A 16,930-nucleotide genomic window follows, 5' to 3' on the forward strand; every position below is an offset into this window, starting at 1 on the left:
ACGCAAAGAAAACTCAAGGAGAGGGGGTACAAAAACCGTCAGATTAATACTGACATTGAGAAAATTCTAAACAAAGAGACATCTTTCAAGGATAGTATCGCAAAAATAAGCATTCTAACTACCCGCTATTCAATGTGTGCTCTGAACAAATTAAGGGAATTGTTCAAACATTGGCACATTCTAAGATCCGATGACAGTATCCGTAATGTGTTTTGGACCCTCCCTTGGTTGTATTCTCACAGGGCAGAAATCTCAGAGATCAGTTGGTAAACTGATTTACCACCCCCAAAATATCCCTGCACAACATCTATTTGCACCTCTACCGGATGGAAACCACAAGTGTAATGGCTGCACTCAATACAAATGGCACTTACAAATGTAGATCCTTCAAACACCCCCAAACAGGAAAAAATATCCCAATGAAAGGTGTTATCATCGCATGAAAATCTGTCACCAATTGGATGGAAACCTAGCTATAGACAGGTTTTAAATACTAGTTTCTCAAGTACAAATACCTATCCAAAGCTAACCAACAATTAATGGATACAAGTAAATCATTTTATCCATGCCATTAAAATATTTCAAATGTAACTGGAAGCTAAGGCAGTTATTTTATCTTATAACTTGTCCTTGCGGTAAAAAAAATTGGGTTAAACAAAGTGCAAAATAAAAGTACAAATCTCCGAGCATCATTAGGTGCAAAAACACGACTTACCCGCTTTTCAATTTATTGTTAAAACGAGAGGCTGCCTGGATCTTTAATTTAAAGACCCGTGCTCCCTTCGGTCTCAACAATGGCTTCAGATCAAAGTCATTCTTGTGATTTTTCTATTCATTGTTAATGTTTGTAGGCCTATGTAGCCAAATTGTATCTATTACCGTATGCTATGCATTCATCTTTTTGTATGTTCTTATATCTGAGAATTAACCAATGATGTCAATCCACCCGGCCATGATTAGACACCTGTGTGCGTCCTTTGACACTTTATAAACTAGTGACCCGCAGCGTTTGTCATGATACCCTGATGACGACCGCTTGTCTGTTGAATAGTTGGTTATTAGGTTATTACATTATTGCATATGAGCTCCTAGAGTGTGCGGCTCTCCTTTTCTTTTTCAAAAACTGCAAACCCAGCAGCTTTCACGCTCAGTTTCCTGTGTGTATCAAGAATGGTCCACCACCCAAAGGACATCCAGCCAACTTGACAACTGTGGGAAGCATTGGAGTCAACATGGGCCAGCATTCCTGTGGAACGCTTTCGACACCTTGTAGAGTGTCAACAAATTGAGGCTGTTCTGAGGGCAAAAGGGGGTGTAACTCAATATTAGTATTGTGTTCCTAATGTTTGGTATACTCAGTGTATATTGCACAAATGAGAAGTGCTCTTTCTCAATTCCTTGCATCCTCACCGCCTTCTCGAAACTCATTGGAAAAGAAGGTCAGAGGATAGGAAGCTTGGACTTCCTCCTCCAATAAGGTTGAGGAGGCAAGGAGATCCGATTCAAGGAATTGAGAGTTACAGCATGGGTGAATACCTGAACAGGTTCTCATCTGCTTCTCCAGCTCATGGGGTGGTGGTGGTGGAGTGGATGGGGTGAGGGGAGAGGTGTTCTGGAGGGGGTGGGTTGAAGTGCAACTGGTGTCAGCCTGCAGGAACCTGGCCCTTCATAAGGAGTTGCTAGGGCGTAATGAGCCAAGTAAAGCCCCCCCAGCCAAACCCGGACGACGGGGGAACAGTTGTGCTCCGTCCTATGGCACTCCCAGCCACAGCTGGTTGTGGCACAGCCCAGGAATGAACCCGGGGCTGTAGTAACACCTCTTAGACCGCTGCGCCACTCGGGAGGTCCCCCAACTTATTTTCATTTACAGTGAAATGTAACTTAAGTTAACAATGACATCTTAATCCTCACTGACATCTAATCTGTCCAGGTCATCCAGTTTACCTTGGGAACCTGGCACAGACTGATGCACAGATTGATGCATAGAGACTAACTACATAGGGAAGAAAACATCAACCTGAACCGGTTTGAATGTGGGTGGCTCAACTCAAATTTGACTATAAAAGGACACATCATCAAGGGTCAGCCATTGCATTTCAAGAACCAAGACAGGTAATAATTTTGCAACCTACGATTAGAAACCATTTAATGTATACAATACAAAGGTTGTACTTTCAGATGAACCTGATTTCAGATTAAAGTAATTGATTCTCTGAAGTGTAAATGTGATATAATGCGTTTCTTTCCAGACTCGGCTGTGATTCCCACAAAAATATAGAACCTTCTTCAAACAGACAAAGGTAAGAGTAATGTCTATTTTCCATTGTATATTTTATCTTGGTAGGGAATATCAAATGTACTCATTGAAGTTAGTCAACAACATGCAGAATTATAAGATGATTGATTAACTTTACACTCAAGGGAATTGGCCTATATGGACAAGGCCATATTTCTAACAGAATCAATGTATTTATTTATTTGACATGGACAATGCACATCAATGAACTTTTCTGTAAATGTGTCAGATTTTGTCCGCTGGCTAATATTAATCTGTAGTCCCAGGGCAGATAGATACAAACATTGAGGAAAGCATCCTAAACATTTCACAATAAACTTCCCCAAAAATTCCAGTCCTTGTATCAGGGCTTTTCAAATTTGGGTCCACGGATTTGCTACCAGATCTTAAAATATAAAATATTTCAAACATTTCTTTCTCTGCCCCATGATAAAATATGTTGAATGGAAGGAAATTAGCTTGAAAACGGCATCACTTTCTCTCCAATGCCAAGAGGCAGGGCTTTAAAATGTTCTTTGTCTGTGCTCCGAGACATGGTTCATCCGGCCATGCACTGTCGAAGTCATAGTAAAACTCATTGTATATTATTTTTTATCTCACTCGAGTTGTGTTCTGAATATGAAGGGGCTCCTGATAAATCACAAAAAGGGTCTCCGGACCCAAAAGGTTAAAGAACCCCTGCCCAAGATGGCCGTTAAAATAATAGAAGGAGAAAGTAGATGTGAAAAAGAAAATACAAGAAAACAAACAACCAAATAGAAAAAACAACAAACAAACAAAAAATGTAATAAGTGGCTACAACCCTGCAGCGAAGAACAAAAATAGGACAGCACTCCAGTGCTGGAGTATTTATATTGGCACACAAACGTTTCACTTCCTGGTTTTCAACCATCTTTACATTTGTGTTTAAGGAAATACAGGAGTGCGATTATGAAAACCACATGATCATTTTACCGAATGGCATTGGTTCAGATGATGAAATATATCAATGTGTATATAATGTGGACGCTGAGGAATTTAAAACTCGTGACTCTCTCTACTACAGTGCCATTGATGTGGATCAGGACATGTTCCCTCCTCTGCTTCCTAAAGTCAACAATCAACTCCTTTGTTTTGCTGTCTTTGAGGGTTAGGTTGTTGTCATGACACCATAGTACCAGTTCACTTACCTCCTTCCTATAGGCTGACGCTTGGTTGTTGATTATCAGGCCTACAACCGTGGTGTTGTCAATAAACTTGATGATGGAGTTGGTGTCGTGCAAAGCAACAAATTTGTGGTTGAACAGGGAGTACAGCAGAGGGCTGAGGACACACCCCTGTGTTAAAAGTCAGAGTGGGGGAGGCGCTGTTTCCAACCCTCACAGCCTGTGGTCTGCCCGTCAGGAAGTCAATGATCCAGTTGCAGAGGGTTGTGTCCGGACCCAGGGTTCTGAGCTTGTGTTGGTGTTGTGTTGAGTGCTGAACTTTGAATGCTGAACTTTAGTAAAATGAACAGCATTAGTTAAATAAAGGTTAAATAAAAATAAATAAATTAAACATTCTCACACAGGTGTTCCTCTTGTCCAGTTGTGTTATGGCTGTGTTAATAACGATGAAAATGGCATCTTCTGTGGATCTGTTGGCAAATTGGACTGTTTCCAGTGTTCTTGTCATGCTGGCCTTGATGTGGGCCATGACCAGCCCCTCGAAGCACTTCATGATGACCAAAGTGAGTGGGACGGGGAAATAGTCATTTGGGCATGTCAACTTGTTTTTCCTGGGCACTGGAACGATGGTGGTCTCCTTGAAGCTGGTGGGGGACTACAGTCTGGGACAGATTGAAGATGTCTGAGAAGATGCCCGCCAGCTGGTCAGCCCACACTCTGAAGACGCGGCCAGGGATGCCATCTGGGCCAGAGGCTTTGTGAGTATTCACTCTTTTGAGAGTTTTCGTCACATCAGCCTTGGAAAGCGAATGTACCTGGTCGTCCAGAGCAGCTAGAAACTTCCTGGATGGCTCAGTATTGTCTGCCTTGAAGGGAGCATAGAATGTGATGAGCTCATCTGGGAGGGAGGTTTCGTGGGCACCACAACTGATGGATTTTCCTTTGTATTTTCTGATAATCCTTCCCACAAGCCACGTGAGTCTGAGTTTTCGAACATCAATTCAAGTTCGAGTCTGTATTGTCTTTTTGCATCCCTAATGGTTTTGTGGAGGTCGTATCTGCTTGCCTTGTACGCGTTGGGGTCTGTTCTGCTGAATGCAGTATGGGCTCTCAGTATTGTACGAGTATCTCCGTTAATCCAGGCAATCTGGAAGGGGTGAACAGGAGCTGCAATGTTTTCAACTTCGGCACACCAAAAAATTTTGATGCAGAAACAGAAGCCGCCGTTTGATCAATTCAGAATATGGAGAAGCCAGCTGGTTGAATAGCAGAGTTCAGTGTATTTTCCATAAGCCAAGTCTCTGTAAAAACAAATACATAGCATTTTCTGATGTCCCTCTGCGATGGAAGCCTTGATCTGAGTTCACAAAGTTTATTTTCCAGCTATCGGACATTAGCCATCAGGATCCCTGGACGACGAGGCAGTGTAGCCTGTCTTTTCAGCCTAGCTTGGAATCCCTGTTTCATTCCTCTTCTTCGTCATCGACTTTGCCTTAGGTTAATCTCGGCCAGGAGCTACAGGTAAACCCACTGTGTGGGGAACAAAGTAGTGAATGTAGTATTTCAGATCTGGGAGGCTGCGAGATAAGTGAGTAGCTTACGATTCATGATCCAGAAGTGTTTGTTGGTCGTAGGAAATTATTGCACAAACATTCTGAGCAAACTAAGTAATAATTAACACAAACATAGCTGTAAAAAAGCGAAGTCGGACAGGAACCGTCAAGACACGCGCCCTCCCCAGTGCCCCCATCTTTTAGCTTATGAACAGATTTATTCCAGATTTTGTATTTAGACTCATTACAGCAGTTTACAATGTCCTCACTCCGTAGATATCTAATTAGCATAATAGCAAAATCCCCATAAAAATCTTTCTGTTTAAGATAGAGATATCTGTTTTAATGCAAGGACTGGGTCTCAATCCACTGCATCGACTGATGTCAGCCTTCGACCATTAGACATGGCGGAAATCGGTCATCTCACGAAAATGTTTGTAGTGTTGGAACGGTTTGGCCTACAAACTACTATGACCCCTATATGCAACGATGAAGCCCTCCCGAACACGATGCTGTTCTTCGTTCTACGACCCACAGAAGCGCCACGGGACTCGCCTGAATTCGGTACCGCCAATCTGGCAAATTCTGTCTGTACCGTATGATCAGTTTGGGCTACACACTAATATGACCAATCTATGGAAAGGTGAGAGTTTTATTTTATGGTTGGTTATGACATCTACATACTGTAAGTTTCAAACCAACAAAACCCACCACACAAGGCAAAACATTCCATTACCCCATATCATACTTGTCAATAGTATGATTATGTTATATAAAATGTTCTTACCATATTAAATGATCATTGTAATTGTGCACACATTGATGTCAGACATGCACCAAGCCCAATGCTCTGTTGCTGATGACTGGGATGAATGCAGGAACAGATTTCAGGAGAAGGACAAGACACCCTCTTTTTGACTGATAACTGACAAGGGCATGTAGTGATAGGCCTATTTGGCTTGTATGATTATGTTGGTCATAATGCTTCTTGACAGTGCGATAAAGTGCATTTTCTTAGTCCAAGTAAAGTTATACAGAATGGTCATAATGCTTCATGACAGTGTTAAACTGTAGTTTCTACAAGTAATTTCAAATATTATAGAAGAAAAAAAATTACTGCAAAATATTCATTACAACAACAACAAAATTTCAAACGAAAGGAAACTTCTTGGAAGGGAAAAAATTAATTTGAATAAATGTGGGTTTTGACACTCTTATGTAGGTGGGGCGGCAGCGTAGCCTAGTGGTTAGAGCGGTGAGCTGATCCCCGAGCTGACAAGGTACAAATCTGTCGTTCTGCCCCTGAACAACTGTTCCTAGGCCGTCATTGAAAATAAGAATTTGTTCTTAACTGACTTGCCTAGTCTAAAGGTAAAATAAAAAATTAAATAAATAACCAGCCATGAAATAACGCAATATATGCCAAAACAGATGTAAATATATGGATCATGACAGTGTTAAGACCATATTATCACAGGTTATGACATGTTATTTCAGCTGTTACGATATACAGTATTATGACATGGTTATGACCTGTCATAATGTGTTATGACAGGGTGGGTGTCAAGTAAAGTGTTTATAAAGTTTATAAAGAGTCTATACCACCGTTTTTTTAACTTCCAAAGTAAATTCATGTCAGTTGATATATTCATGATGTAAAATATATAGAAGTTTACAGCATTCAGCATTTCTCAAACTATATATGTAAACTAGACAATACAATTTTGGATCAGTAGTTAGCAGTTTTTTAGCAGTTTAATTAAGTCATAGTTAAATGTATTGTTAACAAAAGACAAGAAAAACATTATAACATTATGAAAAGCAGATACTTATATTGATATCTATATTATTATAATTTGTTTGAGTGATTTGTTGCAGGGAACAAGTGACTTTGTGCATTTCTTTACTGTACTCAGTCAATTGATTTATGTGCTAAAAATAAACCATATACTAGTGAAAATTGCACAAATGTGATTGAAAAAAATATCAGAGGGTAGCACCAAGAAGCAAAAAACACATAGGCATGCTGTTGTATTTATCAGCAGGATGCAATGTCTGTAGATAAATCCAACCAATGTACAATCTATTAGCTATATAAATGAAAGTCCAACAAAGTCAAATATATACTGTAATCAGCCTTTTGTTTATAACCATTAATGACCTTCAACAGTCTTACTGAAACATTATTGTCTCCTTTCTCAGAGTCCATACCACCACATGAAGTACAACTAATATACAGAACACTGGTTAAGCTTGGGACCGGAGACAACAAAGATGGCACACAACAAGGGGTCATCCCTGTCCAATGCCCATGGTCGTGAAATTTATGTTGGAAGTCAAATCAGGGATTCCATTTCACTTCTGAATGTTTTGTACGCAAATGCATTTGAAGAAGAGGACATAGACTCCGCAGTAGCTAAGAAGACCGAGGTAGATTTTTACAGAGGAGCCCCACCTCAATGGCTTAACTTCTACTGGGCTGAAAGGGCAACGTCACCTGATAATACAACCCCCTTTATCAAAAGAGACGGGTACACTGAGCTGATAGAAAATATTATGAAACGGCGTAAGGGTGACCTGACTTCTACCATGAATCTACTGCATCAGCCAGGCAGCGGGGGAACCACTCTGGCCAAGCAGGTGCTCTGGGATATGAGGAAAAAGCTCAGATGTGCTGTTCTAACAGGTGCTACCTCAGATATCACCGCTATCGCCAAGCAGGTGATTCACCTTTTCACTGCAGGCGGTCAAGGCCAGCAGAACACTGTGCTCTTACTGCTGGAAGATGTGTTTATTCAGAAGAATCTGCAGAATGCCATCATGAAAGAGATTACAGACCGAAACATTACAACCCACATGCCTGTGGTCATCATTTTAAACTGTGTGCGTAAGGCAGTTATCAAACAAGAGGACCATAACAACTCAAGAAATGTTTTTCTCAGGACGGAACTTTCTGAAGCAGAGAAAAAACAGTTTGAGGAAAAACAGATTGAGATCAGTAGAAGCTACATTAATGAACACAAACAGTTTCATGGCTTTAACATAATGCAATCCAATTTCAGTGGAGATGATGTTAAAGAAACGTGTGCCTTTTTAGATGTCAGGAAAAATAGAAGACCTAAAAAATCCCAGCTTCTTGCATTCTTATCACTGGTGAATGTCTACGTCCCTGGATCCCACCTTCGGCAGTCTCAATGTCAGGCATTCCTTGGTCCTCCAGATCCCATTTATGGAGGTCCTTCCTTTGAGCAGCGAATGGAGCCTTTCACTCATCTGATAGTGACATTCCCTTCACAACAGGGACAAGACAAACATGTCCGCATGGCTCACCCACTGATTGCACAGCAGTGTGTTGAGTTACTGGCTACAGCAGGTGTGACCAGGAGTGATACAGCAAGGAACTTTCTGACAGACTTTTGTAGAGAAGAGGTGCAGCAACATTTGATGTCCGTCATCAAAGACATGCTAACTAAGAGGGAAATCACTGTGGGTGATAAGCAGAATGCAGAATGGAAACAAGACATGTTAACGAAAGGGGAAATGAGAGAAGAAAGGAAAGGCAAGTTTTCCAGGTTGATTCAAGATATTGAACATACTGAAGGCACAGATTCCAAAAGCAAGTGTGTATCTGTTTTACAACTAGCTTCAAAGAAATTCAAGCAAAACCCATTCTTTCCTCAAGCTCTTGCTCGTTTCTTTTACATTGTGAAGAGAGACTATTCTAAAGCGGAGAAGTGGGCAAAAATAGCAAAAGACAGAGATCCCAACAATTCATTTGTTGCTGACACACTGGGGCAAGTATACAAGAACCATTTGATGAGCAGGATGAAAGTAGAGCAGAGTTCCTTCAGGGTTCCCGAACAGCTGGGTTCCATATCTGCACAAGAAATTTTGCAACTATCAAAAAAGGCCTTTGAGGCTTTCAAAGATGAGGAAAGGGCTGCTGAAAATGAGCAGGGAGCAGACATGCAATACGATGGTATTAACAAAGTCTCACACATCTATAACAACAGAGGACTATTTGGATATCTACAGGTTGCCAACATTGTTTTTGACTCACTTGTCTCTCTTGACAAAAACTGGCAAAAGGTCCTTACCATGGAAATATCCGCTGACTCCTTCTTCATATCAATCGGACAGAAAAAGCTCTTCAAGTACAAGCCACTCATCATCAGCCTCAGGGATGAGGTGGAGAGGAAATGTGAGTTTTTTGACAGTTACTTYACGTACTCCAAGCCCAGCATGAAAAAAGACGAACCACATTACTTTCAGACTGATGTCAAGAACTGCTACTGCAAATACGTGGGGACATGCACACCTATACACTCAGAGTCTGCAATAGATGTACCCCTCCAGAAGCTCAAAGAGGAAATGGCCATTACTTTCCCTGGACTGCTTTCCTGTCTTGATAAGGGCTATGATAAAACTCACTTGCGCCGAATAACAACATTGTGGGGGAAAATAAAAAAAATAAAAAACACGAAAGATGGTGACAACAAAGCGTCCCAAAACTTCATCCTTGCCAACATCATCTTAAGCAAAGTGGAAGCAGCATCTCCAATGCTTACCCCTTTGCCAATCCTAAGAAGCATTCTGGAGAGACATCTCGTGGCTAATCTCGGTAACCAAACCCCAGAGTTTTACTTCTTAGTCCTTTTGCTGTTTTGGCCCGAGGAGCATAAGAAAATGGCATTCAATATTGACCTCAACAAATGTGTTCAAGAGATGCAAGACTCCTACAACAACACATACAAGAAGCATCTTCGCTCAAGGTACCTTCTCCCCCTTATTTTCCTGGGAAAGGGTGAGAGTTTGAGCAGACTGGTTCATAGATCAAAAATAGAGAAACTATTGGTAGAGGAGAGTGGTGAGGTGTGGAGAAAACCCAGTGTCCAGGATCTTCTTCTTCCAGTCAATGGAGTGGTTAGACAGCACAGGGTGTTTGCACGCGTTGATGGCAAGGAGATTGAAGTTTCTGCCGACCAACAAAGCAAAGTTTGGAAGTCCGGAGGCGTCTGCTTCTACCTTGGCTTCACCATTAGAGGTCCTGTGGCCTACGACATCCACTACCCATCCCATTCAGATAGGAATAAAGAGGAGGATCCTCGTAAAATGTTGGAAGTACCGGACATCAAATTGATCAAAGACCGGTACAGTTCTAATTCTATTTTTCAAATTTGTATCTCTATATTCTCTCACTCATGTTCAAGTTCTTGATATTTTAATGTGCTAATACACAATATAATGACACGGGACGTCCAAACCCACCAATCTACACAGGGGAGACAGTAGCGCTGGGAGCATTTTTTACTCCTCTCAAAGGAGATCATTGTTAGCACTAAATATAATTGTTATGATATTTGTGATATCATTGATTTTAAAATGCTTTGTCTACCAGGAAATTAAGACCACTGTATTATCACTGAGGTTAATGCTTGGTTTGGCTGATTTTCAGATTGATGTGTCTGTCCCCAGGGCCTGTGAGAAGTTGAACAACATGCCAATGTGATGGTGAGTTAATGTTTGTTACAGTATTCATAGAGCGTGCAATAGTAATAGATAAATGTTTGACAAATGCAACTTTACCACTACCTATATTGACTGAGCTCTGTATTCATGAATATTAAATAGTTTTCATGAAAATAACAAATATGGTGGGAAAATCCTACATTTTGCTCCAGTTTCACAGCTGGCAGCTGCATTCTTAGAATTTGTAATTTTTGTGCATAATTTGTCAAAATGGGAGGTGATGGAACAAAAAGTGAACGCGAAAGGGGTGTTACCTGGTACCTGAACACATGAAAAAATTACTTTTATAATCAACCATTGCATGCATTATCATCGCTCATTCACTACTCTGGACGGTTCTGACTTAGAATATGTGGACAAGTACAAATACCTAGGTGTCCGGCTAGACTGTTAACTCTCCTTCCAGACTCATATTAAACATCTCCAATCCAACATTAAATCCAGAATCGGCTTCCTATTTCGCAACAAAGTCTCCTTCACTCACGCTGCCAAACATACCCTCGTAAAACTGATTATCCTACCGATCTTCGACTTTGGCGATGTAATTTACAAAATAGCCTCCAACACTCTACTCAGCAAACTGGATGCAGTCTATCAAAGTGCCATCCGTTTTGTCACCAAAGCCCCATATACCACCCACCACTGCGACCTGTATGCTCTTGTCGGCTGGCCCTCGCTACATATTCGTCGCCAGACCCAATGGCTCCAGGTCATCCATAAGTCTTTGCTAGCTTCTCACGAGTCACCAACCCTGATCCGGTAGCACCCCCCACTCCCCCCCACTGAGTAGCATAGCTAGCATAGCGTCACAAGTAAATTGTAGCATCTAAATATCATTAAATCACAAGTCCAAGACACCAGATGAAAGARACAGATCTTGTGAATAAAGCCACCATTTCAGATTTTTAAAATGTTTTACAGGGAAGACACAATATGTAAATCTATTAGCTAACCACGTTAGCAAAAGACACAATTTTTTTACTCCCAACAGTTTTTTCCTGCGTCAGTAGCTATCACTAATTCGACTAAATAAAAATATATATAGCCACTAACCAAGAAACAACTTCATAAGATGACAGTCTGATAACATATTTATGGTATAGCATAGTTTTTTTTTGAAAAATTTGCATTTTTCAGGTATAAATCACAGTTCTACATTGCAGCTGCAATCTGAAAATAGTGCCGACGCAGCCAGAACAATTACAGAGACCAACGTCATATAACTAATTACTCATCTTAAAACATTTCAGAAAAATACACAGCGTACAGATATTGAAAGCCCAACATCTGGTGAATCCAAACAATATTTCAGATTTATTAAATGTTTTATAGCGAAACAAAATGTAGCGCTAAATTAGCATAGCTGCGCCAGGCAGAACCAGCTGGGCGCCCACGACCACGACAGATATATGAAATAACATCGTAAATTGGGTCTTACTTTGCTGATCTTTCATCAGAATGTTGATCAAGTTGTCCTTTGTCCAGATGAGTCGTTGGTTCCGTTCAGAATGGTACCTTTCCCACTTAATTTAGCATAGGTACTGGTCGAGTGGCACGGATCTCTCAAACGAAAATAAAATCAGCGAACGGAACACCGCAAAACTCCCGAAAAAATTCAAATAATCTGATTAAACTACACTGCTCAAAAAAATAAAGGGAACACTTAAACAACACAATGTAACTCCAAGTCAATCACACTTCTGTGAAATCAAACTGTCCACTTAGGAAGCAACACTGATTGACAATACATTTCACATGCTGTTGTGCAAATGGAATAGACAAAAAGGTTGAAATTATAGGCAATTAGCAAGACACCCCCAATAAAGGAGTGATTCTGCAGGTGGTGACCACAGACCACTTCTCAGTTCCTATGCTTCCTGGCTGCTGTTTTGGTCACTTTTGAATGCTGGCGGTGCTCTCACTCTAGTGGTAGCATGAGACGGAGTCTACAACCCACACAAGTGGCTCAGGTAGTGCAGCTCATCCAGGATGTCACATCAATGCGAGCTGTGACAAGAAGGTTTGCTGTGTCTGTCAGCGTAGTGTCCAGAGCATGGAGGCGCTACCAGGAGACAGGCCAGTACATCAGGAGACGTGGAGGAGGCCGTAGGAGGGCAACAACCCAGCAGCAGGACCGCTACCTCCGCCTTTGTGCAAGGAGAGCACTACCAGAGCCCTGCAAAATGACCTCCAGCAGGCCACAAATGTGCAAAGGCGGAGGTAGCGGTCCTGCTGCTGGGTTGTTGCCCCTCCTACGGCCTCCCCCACATCTCCTGATGTACTGGCCTGTCTCCTGGTAGCACCTCCATGCTCTGGACACTACGCTGACAGACACAGCAAACCTTCTTGCCACAGCTCGCATTTGATGTTGCCATCCTGGATGAGCTGCACTACTGAGCCACTTGTGGGGTTGTAGACGCCGTCTCATGCTACCACTAGAGTGAGAGCACCGCGCAGCATCAAAAGTGACCAAAACATCAGCCCGGAAGCATAGGAACTGAGAAGTGGTCTTGTGTCACCACCTGCAGAATCACTCCTTTATTGGGGGTGTCTTTGCTAATTGCCTATAATTTCCACCTTTTGTCTATTCCATTTGCACAACAGCATGTGAAATGTATTGTCGATCAGTGTTGCTTCCTAAGTGGACAGTTTGATTTCACAGAAGTGTGATTGACTTGGAGTTACATTGTGTTGTTTAAGTGTTCCCTTTATTTTTTTGAGAAGTGTATATTGAAAAACATACATTACGATGATATGGTCACATGTATCAAACAAAATTCGACACGGAGATAGTTTTCATCCATAACGGCAGCAAAACAGTAGACAATCGCAGCTCCAACTCGCGCGATTCAGAGAACCGGAAGTTGTCGGTCACGCCAAAGAAATAGGTCTTATTTCACGTCAGAACAAGATAAACAAAAAAATTCTCCTCTGACGTCCTCTTGACACCCAGAGGAAGGCGAATGAAGTTTTGTTCTTGGTCATAGGGTCATGACCATATATAGCAGAGCGTTGAAGCGAGCATAGACTTCTTGCTTCTACTTCTTGGTCAGGGAAAGTGCTGTCAAATGACTTCTGTATCACTCAGAGACAAAATTGAAACGTTTTAGAAACTAGAGGTTGTTTTCTATCCAATGGTATTAATTATATGCATTATAGTAAGAGCAATAATTGAATAAGAGGCAGTTTAATCTGTAGAGCAAATTATGCTAATGCGAAAACAGCACCCCCTGTATTCTCAAGAAGCTAGGTAAAGCTCCGCCTAATCTCAGCTTACTGGTCACCATAGCAGCACCCACCCGTAGCATGCGCTCCATTAGGTATAGCTCACTGGTCATCCCCAAAGCCAACACCTCCTTCGGACAACTTTCCTTCCAGTTCTCTGCTGCCAATGACTGGAACGAATTGCAAAAATCTCTGAAGTTGCAGACTTATATCTCCCTCACTAACTTTAAGCTTCAGCTATCTGAGCAGCTTATACTGATCGCTGCAGCTGTTGCCTTGCGGAGGGAATAACTACACTGCGTATAAATCAATGTTATTATCTGAGGCTTCCCGGAACATTTCCCAGTCCCGTGATCAATACAATCTTGAAGCGTGGAATCCGATTGGTCAGACCAGCGTTGAATGATTCTACTCACGAGTATATCCTGTTTGAGTTTCTGCCTATAGGATGGTATAAGAGCAAGATGGAGTCGTGGTCGGGTTTGCTGAAGGGAGGGCGGGGGTTGGGCCTTGTATGCATCCCAGAAGTTAGAGTAGCAGTGATCCAGTGTATTGCCCGAGCGGGTGCTGCAGTCAATATGCTGATAGAATTTAGGTAGCCTTGTTCTCAAGATAGCTTTGTTAAAATCCCCAGCTACAATAAATGCAGCTGTTGCTCAATTGGCCTATTTGGAAGTTGATAACATATTTGGTAGCCTGCAGACAAATTAGTCTTCTTTTTTCAGTAGAATAATTTGCTTTCCAACCAGTGCTTTCCTGCAACTTTTTATATTTGAAATATTGCGAAAGGCCTTTTTTTGCTACATGCTGTTCACTGGCAGATTTGCTGCGCTTCCCGACTGTAGGCATGCCTTGTGATTGGGCTTCACACAATCCACAGCTAGGCTCTTTATTTTAAATAAGCTATTGATCCTCTGTGGCTGAATTATAGGCCTACTCCTGGTGTAGTATTCTGAATTATTACATTTATTTCTGAACAGACAACAGTAATTCTATAACTTTGGCAACTGTATTTCAATTCATCAGGGGTGCTGCGACACCTCCAGCACTCTTCCGCGGCTATGACTCTGTAAGGAAATAAATACATTATGAAGAGCAAAGTTCACGATTCTCTACAACACCGATATGTTGCATTCAATTATAAACCTATATCAGCACACTAGATTAAGTAGCCTAACATGTAGGCTAATCTTAAATTCAAGTTGGCAAATCACCATAAATTATAGGCCTATTCAACGGCTGCGGGATGAATGAACAATGAAGCAGGAGTTTTACGCAAGTGTCTGTGGGAGCAGCCAGGAAAGACAACTCAAGGACCACTACTGCATCTGCAAACCAGCTAATCTGAGGCGCTGTTTGATTCAAGGATGGATTCTCCCTTTCTTGAAATAATCATTGATCTAAATATATGGCTATTATATAAATTATGATAGGCTATAAAGAAATGATCACTGACCTGACATGACTTGGTTGTAGCCTATAGGCTATTTGTCTCAGCTATTAACTTAGACTACCACTTGTTCACATTGTAGAGTATTGTGGCTATGCAAGCTCCTTGACATGGTTTTAGGGGGCAGCCCTTGATTCCGACAGGGACGCGAAATCGTTCTCTACGTAATCCTTGACCTACATTCACAAGATAATAATTATAGGCCTGTGACGCTATTTTAAACTATCGTTTCGACATATAGGCTGCTGGCCTAGCTCTTACTCTCTAAAATATACTATGCACGGTGTTGGCATACACAGGAGATTGATGATAACACTAGCGAATTTGAACAGCACCATGAAAGGGACTGATGGATGCAACTCCATGTCTCTTTGCAGTCTGACCACGCTGACAATGTGTGTGTGTGAAGCCTGTTTGAACGAGTGTATTAGACACCCCCCCCCCCCCCATACACACACACACCAGAATACACACACAACTGTCTCTACCTATGTATGTAGACACACAAACTGGGATGAAATACCTCATCCAATTTCGTGTTGTTCCTTCTTCTGAAAATAATCTATGGCACAACCTCTTGCAGGTCCAATAGGTCTACTTATAATAATATGGTTAGTATGTGCGAAAAGTGAAAGGATTTCCTTGTTACTAAACTCAATTCTAAAGTATAGCTTCACCAGGTCATCAAACTGCAGGCATTTCAACAGTGGCGCACACAGCAACAGGGAGCCAGGGAGACATGCACTTAACCAAATCCCCTACTTTAGCCTTGAATTGTAACTGAATTTATACTCAAAATGTTGACTTTATTCTCAAAATTACATTTGGAGTCTATTCTCGAAATATTGCCACTTTATTCTCAAACTACTGCCGCCTTATTCTTGAAAAATTGATACTTTATTCTCAAAATATTGCCACTTTATTCATGGAATTTAATTTAGACTATTCTCTAAATATTGCCACTTTATTCTCTAAATATTGACACTTTGTTTTTGAAATATTTAATCTTTATAGTCGAAATATTGCCACTTTATTTACAAAATTGAATTTAGACTATTCTCGATTTTTTAAAAAAGTAAATAATTTAAAAAAGATATAATAATCCAAGTACCACCACCTATTACCGCTCATTTATTTTTTATCTTCACTTGGCCCTAGTAATCTTCAGTAGCATCCAAGCTTCAGCACCATTTATCATGTTTTTAATTTCGTTTTTAGTGTATTACATTTGTGGATGTCATTGTGTTTAAATGCAGTTGTTCTGCGACCAATCTTTACCTCAGACCTCAGTCCAGCACTTTGAGGACTTCCACCGGACATAACTGATCCAGAGAGTGAACCAGGTGAAGCCCATCTTGGATAAACTCATCACTGACAAGAGCTAAAGTTCAGTACTGGTTGAACGCACCACACAGGACCAGATGGGGGAGCTCTCCACAGGACCGTTGAGGGCAAGTGGCATCAGAGCAAAATCTATTTTCTATGAAATACTGAAGGAGTTGGAGCCACTGCTAATCAAAGACCTGAAGGGTGAATGAGGAGCTGGAATGGTGAATGGGGTACATTTGAAGTTTGTTTTAGGGGAAAAATAGGCATACATGGCAGTTACGCTTTGTTTTATTACTTTGTGTTTACAAGAAAACACATCAAGAGGAGTATAGCATCATTCTTTTATCATTCTTATTTTTACACATGTAAATATTAGTAGCCAGCAGAACAGCAACCCAGTGTT

The 16,930-nt window shown here is 41.2% G+C and overlaps 2 protein-coding genes across 3 annotated transcripts in view; one reads left to right on the forward strand and one right to left on the reverse strand.

Moving 5' to 3' along the window:
* Positions 1–3,994, reverse strand: part of LOC111960128 (uncharacterized) — a 33,859-nt gene extending 29,865 nt beyond the window's left edge. The window contains exons 1-3 of the mRNA XM_070437780.1: positions 3,842–3,994; positions 3,466–3,612; positions 1,537–1,612 (exon numbers count right to left, since the gene is read on the reverse strand). Of these exons, the coding sequence (XP_070293881.1) occupies positions 1,537–1,612; positions 3,466–3,612; positions 3,842–3,994 (376 nt within the window). The remainder of the gene's footprint in view (positions 1–1,536; positions 1,613–3,465; positions 3,613–3,841) is intronic.
* LOC111960018 (sterile alpha motif domain-containing protein 9-like) lies at positions 2,247–16,615 on the forward strand. 2 transcript variants are annotated; one of them, XM_070437826.1, is made up of 4 exons: positions 2,247–2,300; positions 7,197–10,144; positions 10,450–10,505; positions 16,482–16,615. In XM_070437826.1, the coding sequence occupies exons 2-3, from the start codon at positions 7,269–7,271 to the stop codon at positions 10,484–10,486; spliced, it is 2,913 nt and encodes a 970-aa protein (XP_070293927.1). In that variant the 5' UTR covers positions 2,247–2,300; positions 7,197–7,268; the 3' UTR covers positions 10,487–10,505; positions 16,482–16,615. The 2 variants fall into 2 exon arrangements, with proteins under 2 accessions (XP_070293927.1, XP_023837652.1); XM_023981884.2 differs by having other exon boundaries at positions 10,470–10,505.
* Positions 16,616–16,930: the final 315 nt, after the last annotated feature.

Source organism: Salvelinus sp. IW2-2015, linkage group LG37 (genome assembly GCF_002910315.2).
Source record: "Salvelinus sp. IW2-2015 linkage group LG37, ASM291031v2, whole genome shotgun sequence".
NCBI lineage: Eukaryota > Metazoa > Chordata > Actinopteri > Salmoniformes > Salmonidae > Salvelinus > Salvelinus sp. IW2-2015.